The sequence below is a fragment of the Oryx dammah genome, unplaced genomic scaffold (assembly GCF_014754425.2).
Source record: "Oryx dammah isolate SB20612 unplaced genomic scaffold, SCBI_Odam_1.1 HiC_scaffold_27, whole genome shotgun sequence".
In the NCBI taxonomy this organism is placed as follows: Eukaryota; Metazoa; Chordata; class Mammalia; order Artiodactyla; family Bovidae; genus Oryx; species Oryx dammah.
In genome coordinates this window covers 49,500,682-49,517,831 of record NW_024070211.1, presented here as the reverse complement: position 1 = coordinate 49,517,831, position 17,150 = coordinate 49,500,682, and the positions used below count along the sequence as shown (strand labels likewise).

At 36.6% G+C, this 17,150-nt stretch overlaps 1 protein-coding gene across 3 annotated transcripts in view; it reads right to left on the bottom strand.

The window, feature by feature from the left end:
• Positions 1-17,150, bottom strand: part of BOLL (boule homolog, RNA binding protein) — a 66,309-nt gene that overhangs the window by 37,096 nt on the left and 12,063 nt on the right. For 2 of the 3 annotated variants that reach the window (XM_040228863.1, XM_040228864.1), the window contains exon 6: positions 12,656-12,783. In XM_040228863.1, coding sequence (XP_040084797.1) covers positions 12,656-12,783 — 128 coding nt within the window. Of the gene's footprint in view, positions 1-1,513; positions 1,586-12,655; positions 12,784-17,150 lie in introns of all 3 variants that reach the window. The other variant, XM_040228862.1, reaches the window with a different exon arrangement.

The following is a 17,150-nucleotide window of genomic DNA, read 5'->3' as shown; positions in this document are numbered from 1 at the left end:
ACAGCACTCTAAAACTCTCTTGTTAAAAAAGCCTCATTACCAGTCTTCTTTATTAACCTCATCCTCAAGATGCGGTTAATAATGAGCACATCCTCATGTGCTCAAAATGGGCATAAGCTAAGGGTCTTAAAACTGGTTTCATGACTTTTGGTTTGTCTTGTTAAATGGCCTATTATTTAATGTTGTCTTTGGGGCCTCTCAAAATTTTGAATTAGGAATAGTCACACTACATATGCACTTTAAATAAAAGCCATCAAGTTACTTTCATTTTTACTAAGTGAATAAAATACTTTAGATAATTTTATACTTAGCATAGTAACAGAATTTAAGAACAACTCCCCCAAACCTAGTCTAATACTAAAATAATTTCAGTAACCATAATATTTCATATGGGTCTAATAAAGTTCAAAAAGAAAAAAAACCCAGAAACAAAGTTTTCTACTATTTCTAAGGTATAAAAGAATGTGATTTTATTTGCGAATGCTATAGACCAGAAGTGAAAGTGAAGTTGCTCAGTCATGTATGACTCTTTGCAACCCCATGGACTGCAGTCTACCAGGTTCCTTAGTCCATGGAATTTTCCAGGCAAGAGTACTGGAGTGGGTTGCCATTTCCTTCTCCAGAAGTAGGCAACCATTTTCTGTAAAGGGTTAATGGGTAAATATTTTAAGCTTGCAGGCCATATATCTCTGTTGCAACCACTCAACTCTTCTACTGCAGCACAAAAGCAGCCACAAACAATTATGTAAACCAATATGGCTGTTTTCCAATTACATTTTATTTACAAAACACCAAAATGGTCTGGCATTAGAGTTTACTTACCCTCAACCTCCCATAAGAATTAATGAAAAGAAGAATGTTGATTAACTAAAAGAGGTTGCCATAAATCACAATATTTAATTATGATATGTTTATTAAATATAATAACTAGAAACTGACATAATAACAGTAACATTAAAAAAAAATCAGCCTGTGGTCCAGTAGTTTCATAATACCTTGGAAATTATTTCTATGTTAGCCAGGGGAGCAAAACCGACCCTATTACATTTGATAAAAATAAGTCCTTTATTGGAAGGACTGATGCTCAAGTTTCAATACTTTGGCCACCTGATGCAAAGAGCCAACTAACTGGAAAAGACTCTGATGCTAGGTAAGATTAAAGGCAAAAGAAGGAGAGGGCTGCAGAGGACAAGATGGTTAGATAGCATCACCAACTCAATGGACATGAATTTGAGGAAACTCCAGGAGACAGTGAAGGACAGGGAAGCCTGGCATGCTGCAGTCCATGGGGTGGCAAAGAGTCAGACATGACAACAGCATAAGTAAACGATCTATCTTCTTATAGGACATTTAGATCCCTCATTTAAAAAAAAGAAAATACCACTGCTATCAAGGCTTAATTAACTACCTCTTTTAAATTACGAGTATTTATTTGCATGAGAAAGACTAAAATGAAAGCTATTCTAAAAAGAACTGAAACTATCAAAGATTTGCATTGTAATTTAATGTTTACCTGGTAGTGATATGCAGGTTGTTGATAAACAGGCTGAGCTACCATCACAGGGGAACTAGATATAGAACGTGACTGTTAAGAGCAAAGAAAAGTAGCAAAAATTATTTTAGGCAAAATTATTTAAAATTGCTTATGACAAAGTTTATCTTACATTAAACCCAGTCAACTTACAGTTTATGCCTGGAAATATAATTTTCCCACCTTTTATTGATATTATTGCAACTCTACTTCAAGTTTATTAAAATTATCACAATATTTCTACTTCCATGTGGTTTTCATTTCCACAGTAATGTTAAAACCACCACCAGAAAAGTTGCTTTTATGAATAAATACAGTTTCTAAGAGAATATTTCCCTGATGCTGGGAAAGATTGAAGGCAGGAGGAGAAGGGGATGACAGAGAATGAGGCTGTTAGATGGCATCACCGACTTGATGGACATGAGTTTGAGCAAGCGCCAGGAGTTGGTGATAGAGAAGCCTGGCATGCTGCAGTCCATAGGGCTGCAAAGAGTCGGACACGACTGAGTGACTGAACTGAAGAGAATATTAGATGAAAACTAGCAGCTGGAGTTAAGGTGACATAGCCTATTTCCATTGCGGAGACAAGCAGTAGATGTTTACACAGCATTTAGAACAGAATGAATGATCATACCTGATTTGCCACTAGTTTCCCAATACTTACAAATAATCAACATCCTATTCCTTTGTTATGTATTTAATTGAAGCAAATGCATTATTTATTGAAGGATGTTAAACTCTATTTTAAATAAGTTAGTCATCTAATAAATTTACAAGTGATTTGTTTGATAAAAGTACATATAACACTTGATTATTCAAAGTAACAGAATAAACCTCAAAATAGATTATTTAAAGCCAGATCATTATATGACAGGAAAGTTGTATTACAAAATAGGTAAAATAGGCTTTAAAGACAGCAATTAAAATTCAATTTGTATCAATGTATGGCAAAACCAATACAATATTGTAAAGTAAAAAAAAAATAATCCAATTTGTAACGTGGGATCTAATTTGCACTGTTTTGTTTTACTGTTCACCCGTCCACCCAAACTGAAGAAAAGTATTATGGTTTTGCATAATTTTCAGCCAATTGTGTACTAATAAAATTGTACTACAGATTAACATTTGAAAATAATAATGTAACTTATTATATTAACACATTAAAGGAGAAAAAATTATATTCTCAGCAGATACAGAAACTACACTGTTAAAATTTAATACCCTTTCAGGATAAAAAGTTAGTAAACAGAGTGAAAAAATAACTTCCTTAATTGATTTAGGTCAGTAATTCTCAACCAGGTGGGACACTGCACCCTTAGGAAACATTTGGTAGTATTTTGGTTTTCATAAATGTAGGGAGGCTAGAAGAGAAGGCAATGGCACCCCACTCCAGTACTCTTGCTTGGAAAATCCCATGGACGGAGGAGCCTGGTGGGCTACAGTCTATGGGGTCGAGACTGAGCAACTTCACTTTCACTTTTTACTTTCCTGCATTGGAGAAGGAAATGGCAACCCACTCCAGTGTTCTTGCCTGGAGAATCCCAGGGACGGGGGAGCCTGGTGAGCAGCCGTCTATGGGGTCGCAGAGAGTCGGATACGACTGAAGCGACTTAGCAGCAGCAGCAGGGAGGCTAGGAATCCATTAAAAATCATGCAATGTACAGGACAGTTTCTGCGAAAAAGAAACAATCATCTGACCCCAAATGTCAACAGTGCTAAGATGGAGAAACCTTGGTTAAACTTTAGAGTATTTTAACATATCTATGTCTACGTAGGTTTTGGAAGATACTCATATAAACCTTAATGATTAATTACTGAACTCTCTTCCTTTTTTAAGAACAAGATTATGGTGTTAAAATATAAATAATGTAGAAGAGACATTGCCACTGCAATAACTTGATGAGGAAAAACGAGAAAGAAAGAATATTGAAGTATTGAAGAAGTATATTGAATTCTAAATGACTGCCTATATGACAGTTTGGCAAGGTTAATGATAAAATATCAACACTTAAAAATCCAAAGCATTATTACACACCAGTCACAATCTATTAGGCAGTGTGATTAAAAAAAATACACCATAATAAAAGCAACAAAAACTACAGAGTACATAAGAATAAATCAAGCAAAAGATACGCCAAACTTTTTTTTACAGAGAAAGAAAAATTTTATTGATGGATGGAAACCCTAAATACTGTTTATGAATGGGAAAATTCAGTATCATGCCTAAATGTCCCATGTAAATCTATATATTTAACACAATTCTAATAAAAATAAAGTCTCTTCACAGAGCTGAACAGGCTGAATTATGAAATGTATAAAAAGCAAAGACTTAAAGATAGATGAGGGACTCCTGAAGCAGAGAGTGAGATTACTGCCCCATCAGATTTTAAGACCGCTTATAAAGCAACAGGAATTGAAAAAAAAAATTGGGCAGGGCAAGCAAGTGTACCAAAAGAACATAATAGAGAGCACAGAAAGAGCCCCACACACAGAAACTTGGCATTTTACAGAGGATTCATTTCAAAAAAGTGGAAGAGGATGGATTAATCAATATATAAACTCTAAATTAAAGATCTAGATATAAAAAGCAGCAACACAGTATTAAAAACAGACACTAAAAGCCAAAACCATAAAACATTAATACATCTGTTAACACTAAAACAAAAAAACTATATATGACAAAAAACATCATAAAGTTAATGGACAAGGCACAAACTAAAAGATATTTACAACCCATAGAATTCATATGATGAACTCAAGGAGAAGACAATCCCAACAGAAAAAAATGGGTAAAAGACATAAAGAGGAATCCAACAGAAGAAACTGAAATGGCAAATAAATATACAAAAATATATTTAATATTACCACTAACTAGGCAAATGAAAAGTAAAACAAGATACCATTTCATAATAATACTGGCAAAAATTATTTTTGTCAGTAATATTGCAAGAATCTAGTAAATCAACAAACTGGCAGATTATGGAGAAATTGAAGCTCTCATAAACTGTTACATAACCTCTATACTGGTACATTTTAGAAAGATATTTGGGAACATTTAGTCATACATGTGAAGTCTATAAATGTAAAGTTCCACTTATATACATATGTCATGGCCTAGACCAAGGAAGAAAAAATCTTCCAGTCGTACATGAGCATGAATACGTTTAAGAGTATTAATTTTCAGATATTTCATATGTCCTTCTTCCTGATTTCATTTGTCTGCAAATATATCTGTGTACAATGAATTCTTTTCAAAATTCCCCTTTCACAATTACTTTTGCCCTGGACTATGAAAGGCACAGTCTCAACTCATTCTGGATCTTGCTATAATGCTCTGTTTTGGAATGTAAACGGTAACAGAGGATCGAACAAATAGATAATTTAAGAAAAACAATACTTTTGAGAAATAGAAAAGAGCAAAGCAAAAAGAGCTTGTATAAGAAATATTAAGGGGGAGATAATGGAGAAGGCAATGGCATCCCACTCCAGGACTCTTGCCTGGAAAATCCCATGGACGGAGGGGCCTGGTGGGCTGCAGTCCATGGGGTCGATAAGAGTCGGACACGACTGAGCGTCTTCACTTTCACTTTTCACTTTCATGCATTGGAGAAAGAAATGGCAACCCACTCCAGTGTTCTTGCCTAGAGAATCCCAAGGACGGGGGAGCCTCGTGGGCTGCCGTCTATGGGGTCACACAGAGTCGGACACGACTGAAGCGACTTAGTAGTAGTTGTAGTACCTTATTTCAAATACAGGGAACAAAATAAATTACATGATGGTCACAGAGATACATATTAATTCAGTCATTTGAACACTCATTTGAACTTAAAAATAAAGTCAGAATTTTCTAATAGAAATTAAAGTTTCATTTGATTGACTAATCTGGTTAATTAGATTTGCTGCTAATTACTGAATTACACAGTAGGCATTTTCCAATTTTTTCTAACTGCAAGATAATTTACATGACATTTCAAATGTATAACATAATGATTATACATATGTATAAAGAATAAAATGATAATCACAATGAGTCAAGTCAACATCCATCACTACACGTACGACATTTTCCAATCTTAAATGAAATCTATAGCTACAAAGTTTCATACAAATAATTTCTAAAGCAAATCTGTTGTACAATATATTAGGTTGGTAGAAAAGTAACTGTGGTTTCAGACTGTGAATTTTAAATCATTATAGCTAGGCTCAAAACAGCTTTATTAATCAAAAGAGGAACCACTACAATCAACACATTTTTGCTAACAAGAAATAAATTCGTTTATTCTTGTAGCATAAAAATCCGTGCTTCAGGAATTGACAAACTCCTGGAAAATATTTTCTGCCTCCTGCTGGTTGTGGAAGTGTTTTTTCTACAATAAATTGTTGACATGATTGAAGAAGTGGTAGTCCATTGGGGAGAGGTAAGGTGAATATGGTGGATGAGGCAAAACTTCGTGGCCCAATTCGATCAATTTTCGAAGCATTAGCTGTGCAACATGTGGTCAGGTGATGTCATGGAGAACTGGGTGCATTCTGTTGACTACAGGCATTGCAGTTTTTGGTGCATCTCATTGATTTATTGAGCATACTTGTCAGATGTAATGGTTTTACCAGGATTCAAAAGCTGTACTGGATCAGATGAACAGCAGACCACCAAACAGCAACCATGACCTTTTTTCATTAGATGTTTGGCTTTGGGAAGTGCTCTGGAGCTTCTTCTTAGTCCAGCCACTGAGCTGGTCATCACTGGTTGTCATATAAAATCCACTTTTCGTTGCAGGTCACAGTACAATAAAGAAATGGTTCACTGTTGTTGTGTAGAATAAGAGAGGACGACACTTAAAAACAATTTAAAAAATTTTTTTGGTCAGCTCATGAGGCACCCAATATTTTTCACCTTTCTAGTTTGCATCAAATGCCAAATGGCCATAGAATGGTCGACACTGAGTTCTTCGGCAACTTCTTGTGTAGTTTAAGATGATCAGCTTCGATTTTGGCTCTAAGTTGGTCACTGTCAACTTCCAATGGCCGGCCACTACACTCCTCATCTTCAAGGCTCTCATCTCCTCTGCAAACAGCACTGCACTGTATGTTCATTAGTAGTTCCTGGGACAAATGTGTTGTTGATGTTGCAAGTTGTTGCTACTGCTTTAAGACCTATTTTGAACTCAAATAAGAAAACTCCTCAAATTTGCTTGTTTTCTAACATCATTTCCCTAGTCTAAAATAAACAGCAAGTAGTTAAGTCATTAGCAAAAAAACACAAAGCAAGAAATGTGCATTAAAATGATGTATAACATAACCACATTTATTTAAAAATGTATTCCAATATCAAACAGCAAAGTTCAACAATGCAAGACCACAATTACTTTAGCACCAACCCAATATAGTATGTCTAAACTATTTAAAATTCGGTAAATTTCAGATTTCAGCTTAAATGAATGAGAATATTCCTAATTTTTCAAAAAACCTTTAGAGGATATATAAGCAAAAAACTTTGAAGACTACTGTCCTAAACAAACTCTCACACAATATATACAAAACCTAGATGGTTAATACAGTCCTTTAAAAAAAACTTTATACTCTATTATTTATTTACTATTACATAACTTTTCTAAATAGGGTAGTGCATTATAATAAATAATAATTGCATTTATTGTATGTTCAATGTATTACTGTTTGTGTGTGTATACACTCTCACTTTAACTCTTTGTGACTCAATGGACTGGAGCCCAGCAGGCTCCTAACTCCATGGAATTTTTCAGTCAAGAGTACTGGAGTCGGTTGACATTTACTACTCCATGGGATCTTCCCAACCTAGGGATCAAATTCACATCTTCTGCATTGGCAAGTGGATTCTTTACCACTGTGCCACCTGGGAAGCCCTCCATATATTATAATCATGAAGAATATATTCATTATATTTATAGAACTTTATTCATTTATGTATATGTCAATCTCAGATCTGTTAAATGTAGATTTCCAGGTACTATTTCTGTTCAGAAAAAAAAAAAAAACTCCACATGTGATTCTCTGAATTTGTGGAATATGAACACAAAGCATACTCCAAGAAAGCTCCAAATGGATTAAAGAGTTAAATATAAAGCAAAATAAAATCATGGAATAACTAGCAGAAAGTAAATTTGAGTAGTTTTCAGATCCCTAGCAGGACAACACTGTAAGTGATGAAGTAAAATTTAAAAATCAATTCATTAGTTATAAAACTTTTAAACTTACAAAGAGTGAAAAAGATGAAGATACCATGTAAAATTTATATATAAAATAATAAAGTTTTGATTCCATATTAAAGTCTTACAAATTGATTGGAATAAAAATAGGACCTTAAAGGCTAAATTTAAAAAATCACGAGCAGTTTATTAGTATATGCAATTTAAAAACTGCATTGAAAATATTTCGTTTTTTTCTTCTCTTTCACATTTAATGTTTTATTTTTTAATATCCATGGCTAATATTTCCTAGATAAGCCCATGTTTCTCCAAATATATATTTGGGGAAAAACAGAAAATATTTCATCTTATTAAATTTTTTGTTGTTGATGTATAGTTGACTTACAATGCTGTGTTAATTTCAGGTGCACAGCAAACTGATTCAGTTACACACACATGTGCATGCACACACACACACACACACTTTTTTCAGATTCATTTCCTTCACAGGTTAGTACAATATATTGAGTACAGTTCCCTCAGTGTAGTCTTGATTGTAGAAAAAACTTAAAATGTCCATCAATATAGAATATACACTCATACAATGGACTACTATAAAAAATTTAAGTAGATGAACTAGATGTACTAGGATCAACATGGTTTAATCTAAAAAACATAATACTGAATAGAAAAACCAGATTATTTATATAGCATTTAAAGGCTGCCTAAAGCAACATGATATATTTCTTAAGGATACCTACATGTGTAGTATAAACATATAAAATAGATAGGAAAGATACTCTGGTTAACCTTTGAGGAGGAAAAGAGGACAAGATAATCAAGGCAAGGAGACTTTATTTGAATTTGTCATATTTTATTTTCCCCACTACCTGTCTCCTGAGAATCCTGTATGCAGGTTAAGAAGCAACAGCTAGAATCAGATATGAACACCAGACTAGTTCAAAATTGGGAAAGGCCTACTTCAAGGCTCCATATTGTCACCCTGCTTATTTAACTTATATGCAGAGTACATCATGTGAAATGCTGGGCTAGATGAATCACAAGCTGGAATCAAGACTGCCAAGAGAGATACCAATAACCTCAGATATGCAGATAACCAGCTGCTAAAGCATCAGACTGCAATGCTGGAGACTCCGGTTTGATTCTCGGGTCAGGAATATCCCCTGGAGAAGTGACAAGCTGCCTACTCCAGTATTCATAGGCTTCACTGGTGGCTCAGTCAGTAAAGAATCCACCTGCAAATGTGGCAGACCTGGGTTCAATTCCTGGGTTGGGAAGATTCCCTGGAGGAGGGCTTGGCAAACCAATTCAGTATTCTTGCTTGGAGAATACCCATGGACAGAGGAGCTTGGCAGGCTACAGTCCATAGGGTCACAAAAAGTTGGACATGGCTGAGAGACTAAACACAGCACAGCACATGGAGATGACACCACCCTAATGAGCCCCAAGAAAAAGAAATACAAAAAGGCAAAATGGTTGTCCGAGGAGACCTTACAAATAGCTGAGAAAAAAGAAAAGTGAAGGAGAAAAGGAAAGATATATTCATCTTAATGGAGAGTTCCAAAGAACAGCAGGCAAAGATAAGAAAGCCTTCCTAAGTGAACAATGCAAAGAAATAGAAGAAAACAACAGAACAGGAAAGATTAGAGATTTCTTCAAGAAAATTAGAGACACCAAGGGAACATTTTATGCAAAAATAAAGGACAGAAATGGTATGGACCTAACAGAAGCAGAGGAGATTAAGAAAAGTTGGCAAGAAAACACAGAAGAACTATACAAAAAAGATCTTAATGACGCAGATAACCACGATGGTGTGATCACTCACCTCAAGCCGGAGATCCTGGAGTGTGAAATCAAGTGGGCCTTAGGAAGTATCACTACAAGCAAAGCTAGTGGAGGTTATCGAATTCCAGCTGAGGCACTTCAAATCCTAAAAGATGATGGTGTTAAAGTGTTGCACTGAATATGCCAGCAAATTTGGAAAACTCCGCAGTGGCCAAAGGACTGGAAAAGGTCAGTTCTCATTCCAATCCCAAAGAAGGGCAATGCCAAAGAATGTTAAACTACTGCATAACTGTACTCACTTCACAAGCTAGCAAGGTAATGGTCAAAATCCTTCAAGCTAGGCTTCAACAGGATGTGAACTGAGAACTTCCAGATGTACAAACTGGATTTAGAAAATGCAGAGGAATCAGACACCAAACTGCCAATATCCACTGAAACATAAAAAAAGCGAGAATTCCAGAAAAACATCTACTTCTGCTTCACTGACTACGCTAAAGCCTTTGACTGTGTGGATCGTAACTGTGGAAAATTCTTAAAGAGATGGGAATAGCAGACCACCTTACTTGCCTCCTGAGAAACCTATATGCAGGACAAGAAGCAATGGTTAGAACTGGACATGGGACAGACTGGTTCCAAATTGGGAAAGGAGTACATCAAGGCTGTATATTATCACCCTTCTTATCTAACATATGCAGTACAACATGCAAAATACTTGGCTGGATGATGCACAAACTGGAATCAAGATTGCTAGGGGAAATATCAATAACCTCAGATATGCAGATGACACCACTCTTATCGCAGAAAGCAAAGAGGAACTAAGTGGAAGAGGAGACTGAAATCCTGGCTTAAAACTCAACATTCAAAAAACTAAGATCATGGCATCTGGTCTCATTACTTCAAGGCAAATAGATGAGAAACAATGGAAACTGGGCCAGACTTGATTTTCTTGGGCTACAACATCACTGTGGATGATGACTTCGGCCATTAATTAAAAAAATGCCTGATCCTTGGAAGAAAAGCTATGACAAACCTAGAAAGCATATTTATCATCTGGTGACCAAAACCATCCCAAAGAAACAGAAATGCAAGAAGGCAAAACTGTTATCTGAAGAGGCCTTACAAATAGCTGAGAAAAGAAAAAAAGAGAAAGGCAAAGGAGAAAGTTAAAGATATACTCCAGTGAATGCAGATTTCCAGAGAATAATAAGGAGAGATAAAAAGGCCTTCTTCAATGAACAATGCAAAGAAGTAGAGAGAAACAATAGAATGGGAAAGACTAGCGATCTCTTCAAGAAATCTGGAGATATCAAAGGAACATTTCATGCAAGTATGGGTATGATAAAGGACAGAAATGATGAGGACCTAATACAAGCAGAAGAGATTAAGAAGAGATAGCAAGAATACACAGAAGAACTATATGAAAAAGGTCTTCATGACCAGGGTAACCATGATGCTGTGGTCACTCACCTAGAGCCAGATGTCCTGGAGTGTGAAATCAAGTGGGCCTTAGGAAGTATCATTGCAAACAAAGCTAGTGGAGGTGATGGAATTCCAGTTGAGCTATTTCAAATCCTAAAAGATGATGGTGTTAAAGTGCTGCACTGAATATGCCAGCAAATTTGGAAAACTCAGCAGTGGCCACAGGGTTGGAAAATATCTGTTTTCATTCCAATCCCAAAGAAGGGCAGTGCCAAAGAATGTTCAAACTACCATACAATTATATTCATTTCACATGCTAGTAAGGATATGTTCAAAATCCTTCAAGTTAGGCCTCAACACTATGAACCGAGAATTTCCAGATGTACAAGCTGGGTTTAGAAAAGGCAGGGGAAACAGAGGTGAAATTGCCAACATTTGTTGGATCATGGAGAAAGGAAGGGAATTTCAGAAAAACATGTACTTCTGTGGATGTTTGTTTGTTTCCACAATAAACTGTGGAAAATTCTTAAAGAGATGAGAATACCAGACCACCTTACCCATCTCCTAAGAAACCTGTATGGGGGTCAAGAAACAACAGTTAGAACCAGACATGGAAATACGGACTGGTTCAAAATTGGGAAAGGAGTACGTCAAGGCTGTATATTGTCACCCAGCTTATTTAACTTATATGCAGAGTATACCATGCTGGATGAATCACAAGTTGGAATCAGGACTGCTGAAAGAAATACCAACATCCTCATATATGCAGATGATACCACTCTAATGGCAGAAAGCAAAGAGGAACTAAAGAACCTCTTGATGAGGGTGAAATAAGAGAGTGAAAAAGCTGGTTTAAAACTCAACCTTCAAAAAACTAAGATCATGGCATCCAGTTCCATAACATCATGGCTAACAGAAGGGGGAAAAAGTGGAAGCACTGACACATTTTACTTTCTCGGGCTCCAAAATCACTGTGAATGGTGATTGCAGTCATGAAATTTAAAGGCACTTGCTCCTTGGAAGGAAGGCTATGACAAATCTAGACAGCAAGGCTATGACAAACTTAGACAGCATATTAAAACACAGAGACATCACTTTGCCAACTAAGGTCTGTTTGTCAAAGCTATGGTTTTTCCAGTAGTCGTGTAAGGATGTGCGAGCTGGAGTATAAAGAAGCCTGAGCACTGAAGAACTGATACTTTTGAATTGCAGTGCTGGAGAAGACTCTTCACAAGACCCTTGGACAAGAAGGACATCAAACCAGTCCATCCTAAAGGAAATCAACCTTGAATATTCACTGGAAGGACTAATGCTGAAACTCCAATCCTCTGACCACCAGATGGGAAGAGCCGACTTACTGGAAAAGACCCTGGTGCTGGGAAAAATTGAGGGCAGGAAGAGAATGAGGCAACAGAAAATGATATGGCTGAATGCCACTACAGATTCAATGGACATGAGTTTGAGCAAACTCTGGGAGACAGTGAAAGACGGACCTGCTGCAGTTCATGGGGTCGCAAAGAGTCAGACACAACTAAATGACTGAACAACAACAAAATCTTGCCAACTAAAGAACAGAGTACAGAAAAACATCCTTAAATAGAGACTGATGAAAAAAAAATGAGTGGTAGTTACATGCCTGTCACTTTATTATTTATATTTGTCTGTGCCTTAAATATTTCAGAAATAAAAATTTAATAGCAACAGATGGAAACCCTTTTAAAATGAAATTACTTACAGGCCAAGGTGGTGGGACAGAAGTTACCTCTGGAGTATGAAAATAAGCAACACCATTATGATAAGTGTAAGGATATCCAGTTGAAGTTGTTAGATACATTGTTCCAGCTGCTGGCATTATACTGGAACCTAAAACAAAAAGGAAATAGTAATAATTGAAACCTTCAGTTCAACATTTAAAAATGTAATTTTTGAACACTGAAAAATGTTTATCTTTACACTAATATAGCTATAGTAAAAACTGAGTATTAAAAATTCTTTAAACATCCCATATGTTAGAGTATCTTTGAAGCATTTATTTTCGAACTTACTACCCTTAGAGCTTTTGTAGCTTACGGTAAATAAAAAGAAACAAGTTTAATAAGGAATAATAAAAATTAATCAATTCTGGTTTTAAAGTAGTATAATGAAATAGAGAACTTCACAATTGAGATTATCAGCAAAGTACTTATTTTTACAAATATAAACTACATATAATTTAGAGTTACCTGAAGACTACTGACACTGTAGCAAAGTCCCTAAGATCTCAGTGAGACCATCTATTTGTAAAAGCCCAAAGAAGATGGAGGCAGTGAAACTGGACAAAATACTTGATCTACCTTAAAAATTCTTAGAATCTACTATCAGCAAGCACTCACTTATGCTATGACTGTGTTTTACTCTCTAGTCTCCCTTTGCTACAACTGCTGTTGTTGCAAACATGACCACAGACCTTCATGTTGCTAATTTTGGGTCCTCATTTCTTTTCCCAGGTCAAGTTATATATACTCCTCCCCACAAAATAAAAAAAGTCCTTTTTGTTAGAAGACTTTAAAAATTTCATATGGCAAGTCAGATTTAAGTCCTTGACTAATAGGTTACATAAATTACTGAGGTGGCAATCCTCCTTCCACTATACTAGTATGTCTCAAAATTTAAAATTCATTATAACAAGCTAGACAGCTTGTTAAAATACAAACTCCAGGTCCCCATTTCAAGAGATTTTTGATTCAAGAGACCTGGGATGGGGCCTGAGAAAGTGTATTTTTATAGAGCCCAAGTTAACTATTGGTGGCTGCAAACCACACTGACAGCAGCACTAGCCTTCTACTCTAAGTAGCACTACTACTCGGCTTTTATATTTTCACGACATTTCATCTAGTATTATTATAGCATATTTTAGTGGTTCTTATTCTTTTGAGAATCTGATGAAAGCCAAAGACCCTTTTCACAAAAATATATATATTCAAACAAAATTTTGCATGCAATTCGGAAGGTCCATGGAATTCCCTCCAAAGATCACCTTTAAGGTTTCATAGGTGTTAAATAAAGAAATTTTGAGTGATTATTATTACAACGCATTGGACCAGGCCTTAGTGATACAGCCAAAAAGAAACAAGAAAAAAATTGAGCACGCCATGGTCTCTATCTTCACAGAGGTTAGGGTCTGGCAAGGAAGACAGTCATTAGCTAATTACACAATTAATTATAATTTTGATAAACACAAAAGGCAGTATAAGTAATACAGGTTATTATATTGGGTAGTATAGGGTACCAGAGAAGGAAATGGCAACCCTCTCCAGTACTCTTGCCTGGAAAATCCCATGGACGGAGGCGCCTGGTAGGCTACAGTCCATGGGGTTGGTGAAGAGTCGGACATGACTGAACAACTTCACTTTCACTTTTCACTTTCATGCATTGGAAAAGGAAATGGCAACCCACTCCAGTGTTCTTGCCTGGAGAATCCCAGGGACGGAGGAGCCTAGCGGGCTCCCATCTATGGGGTCTCACAGAGTTGGACACGACTGAAGCGACTTAGCAGCAGCAGCAGCAGTACAGGGTACAATGCTGAACACTATATATTGTATATGTCTAGTATTTGTGAGGAAATTGATATTTGGGCTGAGTTTTAAAGAATGAATGGGATGGCAAAGATCACTGTAGGTGAAGAAAACAGTGCATCAGAAATATGGTTATGTTCTGGAATGAAGGATGGCTAAATGATTAAAGCATGGAAAAGATAAGAATAGCTCAAAATAAGCAGAGAATAACATGATAAGATGTGCATGTTTGAAAGATCACTCTGGCTGCCTTGTGTGTGATGGGTGGTAAAGTACTGATAGCAAAACTGGATTCAGAAAGATCAGTTAGGAGGCTTTCCAAGTAATTAAGGCAAGCAGAGTGGGTAGCTGGGACTAGAATGTTGGTAACGGAGATGGAAAATAGGTGACAGATTTGAAAAAAAAGGTAATAATCCCTTGTACATGCCTAGTTTCTAAAACAATGACTTTGCCTTTATAAGCTGTATTTTCTATTTACAAAATAGCACTAACAATACCTCACAGGTTGCTGTAAAGATTAAATGAAATAAATGAAAACCCGTAACGTTGACCTTTATGCTAAACAGTTCTTAAGTAACAATTTGTCTGTTTGAAAGCATTCAGGATAGTACTGATTTACGTTCTGTTTTTAGCAACCTGTGGGTTGTTAAAAACAACAGGCTTTTATGAACACTCCCAGTTGTTTTATCACACTGATGGTGATAATGGATTAAGAATTGTTATTACATGCTATAGCTTATAGCTTAACTCTTAACAACTAACAGCAGTAGTCTGAAAATATTCAGCATTCTGGCATACTTAGTGCATTTCATTTTGGAGTATCAACTTACAACTCAGCAGTGGCCACAGGAATGGAAAAGGTCAGTTTTCATTCCAATTCCAAAGAAAGGCAATGCCAAAGAATGCTCAAACTACCGCACAATTGCACTCATCTCACATGCTAGTAAAGTAATGCTCAAAATTCTCCAAGCCAGACTTCAGCAATACGTGAACCGTGAACTCCCTGATGTTCAAGCTGGTTTTAGAAAAGGCAGAGGAACCAGAGATCAAATTGCCAACATCCGCTGGATCACTGAAAAGCAAGAGAGTTCCAGAAAAACACCTATTTCTGCTTTATTGACTATGCCAAAGCCTTTGACTGTGGATCACAATCAACTGCGGAAAATTCTGAAAGAGATGGGAATACCAGACCACCTGACCTGCCTCTTGAGAAATCTGTATGCAGGTCAGGAAGCAACAGATAGAACTGGACATGGAACAACAGAATGGTTCCAAATAGGAAAAGAAGTACGTCAAGGCTGTATATTGTCACCCTGCTTATTTAACTTATATGCAGAGTACATCATGAGAAACGCTGGACTGGAAGAATCACAAGCTGGAATCAAGATTGCCAGGAGAAGTATCAATAACCTCAGATATGGAGATGACACCACCCTTATGGCAGAAAGTGAAGAGGAACTCAAAAGCCTCTTGATGAAAGTGAAAAAGTTGGCTTAAAGCTCAACATTCAGAAAACGAAGATCATGGCATCTGGTCCCATCACTTCATGGGAAATAGATGGGGAAACAGTAGAAACAGTGTCAGACTTTATTTTTTGGGGCTCCAAAATCACTGCAGATGGTGACTGCAGCCATGAAATTAAAAGACGCTTACTCCTTGGAAGGAAAGTTATGACCAACCTAGATAGTATATTCAAAAGCAGAGACATTACTTTGCCGACTAAGGTCCGTCTAGTCAAGGCTATGGTTTTTCCTGTGGTCATGTATGGATGTGAGAGTTGGACTGTGAAGAAGGCTGAGCGCCAAAGAATTGATGCGTTTGAACTGTGGTGTTGTTGGAGAAGACTCTTGAGAGTCCATTGGACTGCAAGGAGATCCAACCAGTCCATTCTGAAGGAGATCAACCCTGGGATTTCTTTGAAAGGAATGATGCTAAAGCTGAAGCTCCAGTACTTTGGCTACCTCATGCGAAGAGCTGACTCATTGGAAAAGACTCTGATGCTGGGAGGGATTGGGGGCAGGAGGAGAAAGGGACGACCGAGGATGAGATGGCTGGATGGCATCACGGACTCGATGGACCTGAGTCTGAGTAAACTCCGGGAGCTGGTGATGGACAGGGAGGCCTGGCGTGCTGCGATTCATGGGGTCGCGAAGAGTCGGACACGACTGAGCGACTGAACTGACCTGACCTGAACTGAGGTCAAAATTAAACTTGTTCTCTGTTAACTTCTAAGTCAAAAGCAGAACAGTCCAAATGAGTACAATCTATTAATTTGTTAACAGATGTATAGTAACTACATGTTTTGAACATCCAAGTAGACACGAGGACACTAGTTAAAAATTTTATGCAAAGTTTCTCCTTCTAGCCAAAGATTCTGTTAGAGATTTTAATACTACAGGTTAAAAGGTAACCATAAAGATGCCTAATTTAATAAACAGGAAGAGTGAGAAAAAAGAATAAGTGTTTAAAGTATTCTGGAAATTTGAGGAAGGCACTTAGCCAATTCCTAAAGCTTTAGGGGTTGTTTCTTCTGATAATTATGATACATGTGGTTGGGTTACAGTATATACCATACAACCAGAGTTTCTGATTTTACATTTTTACCTTCAGTAATTGTATTCTAATTTTAAATTACTCTATCAGAAAAACTTTAAAATAGTAATTAATTACTTCTAA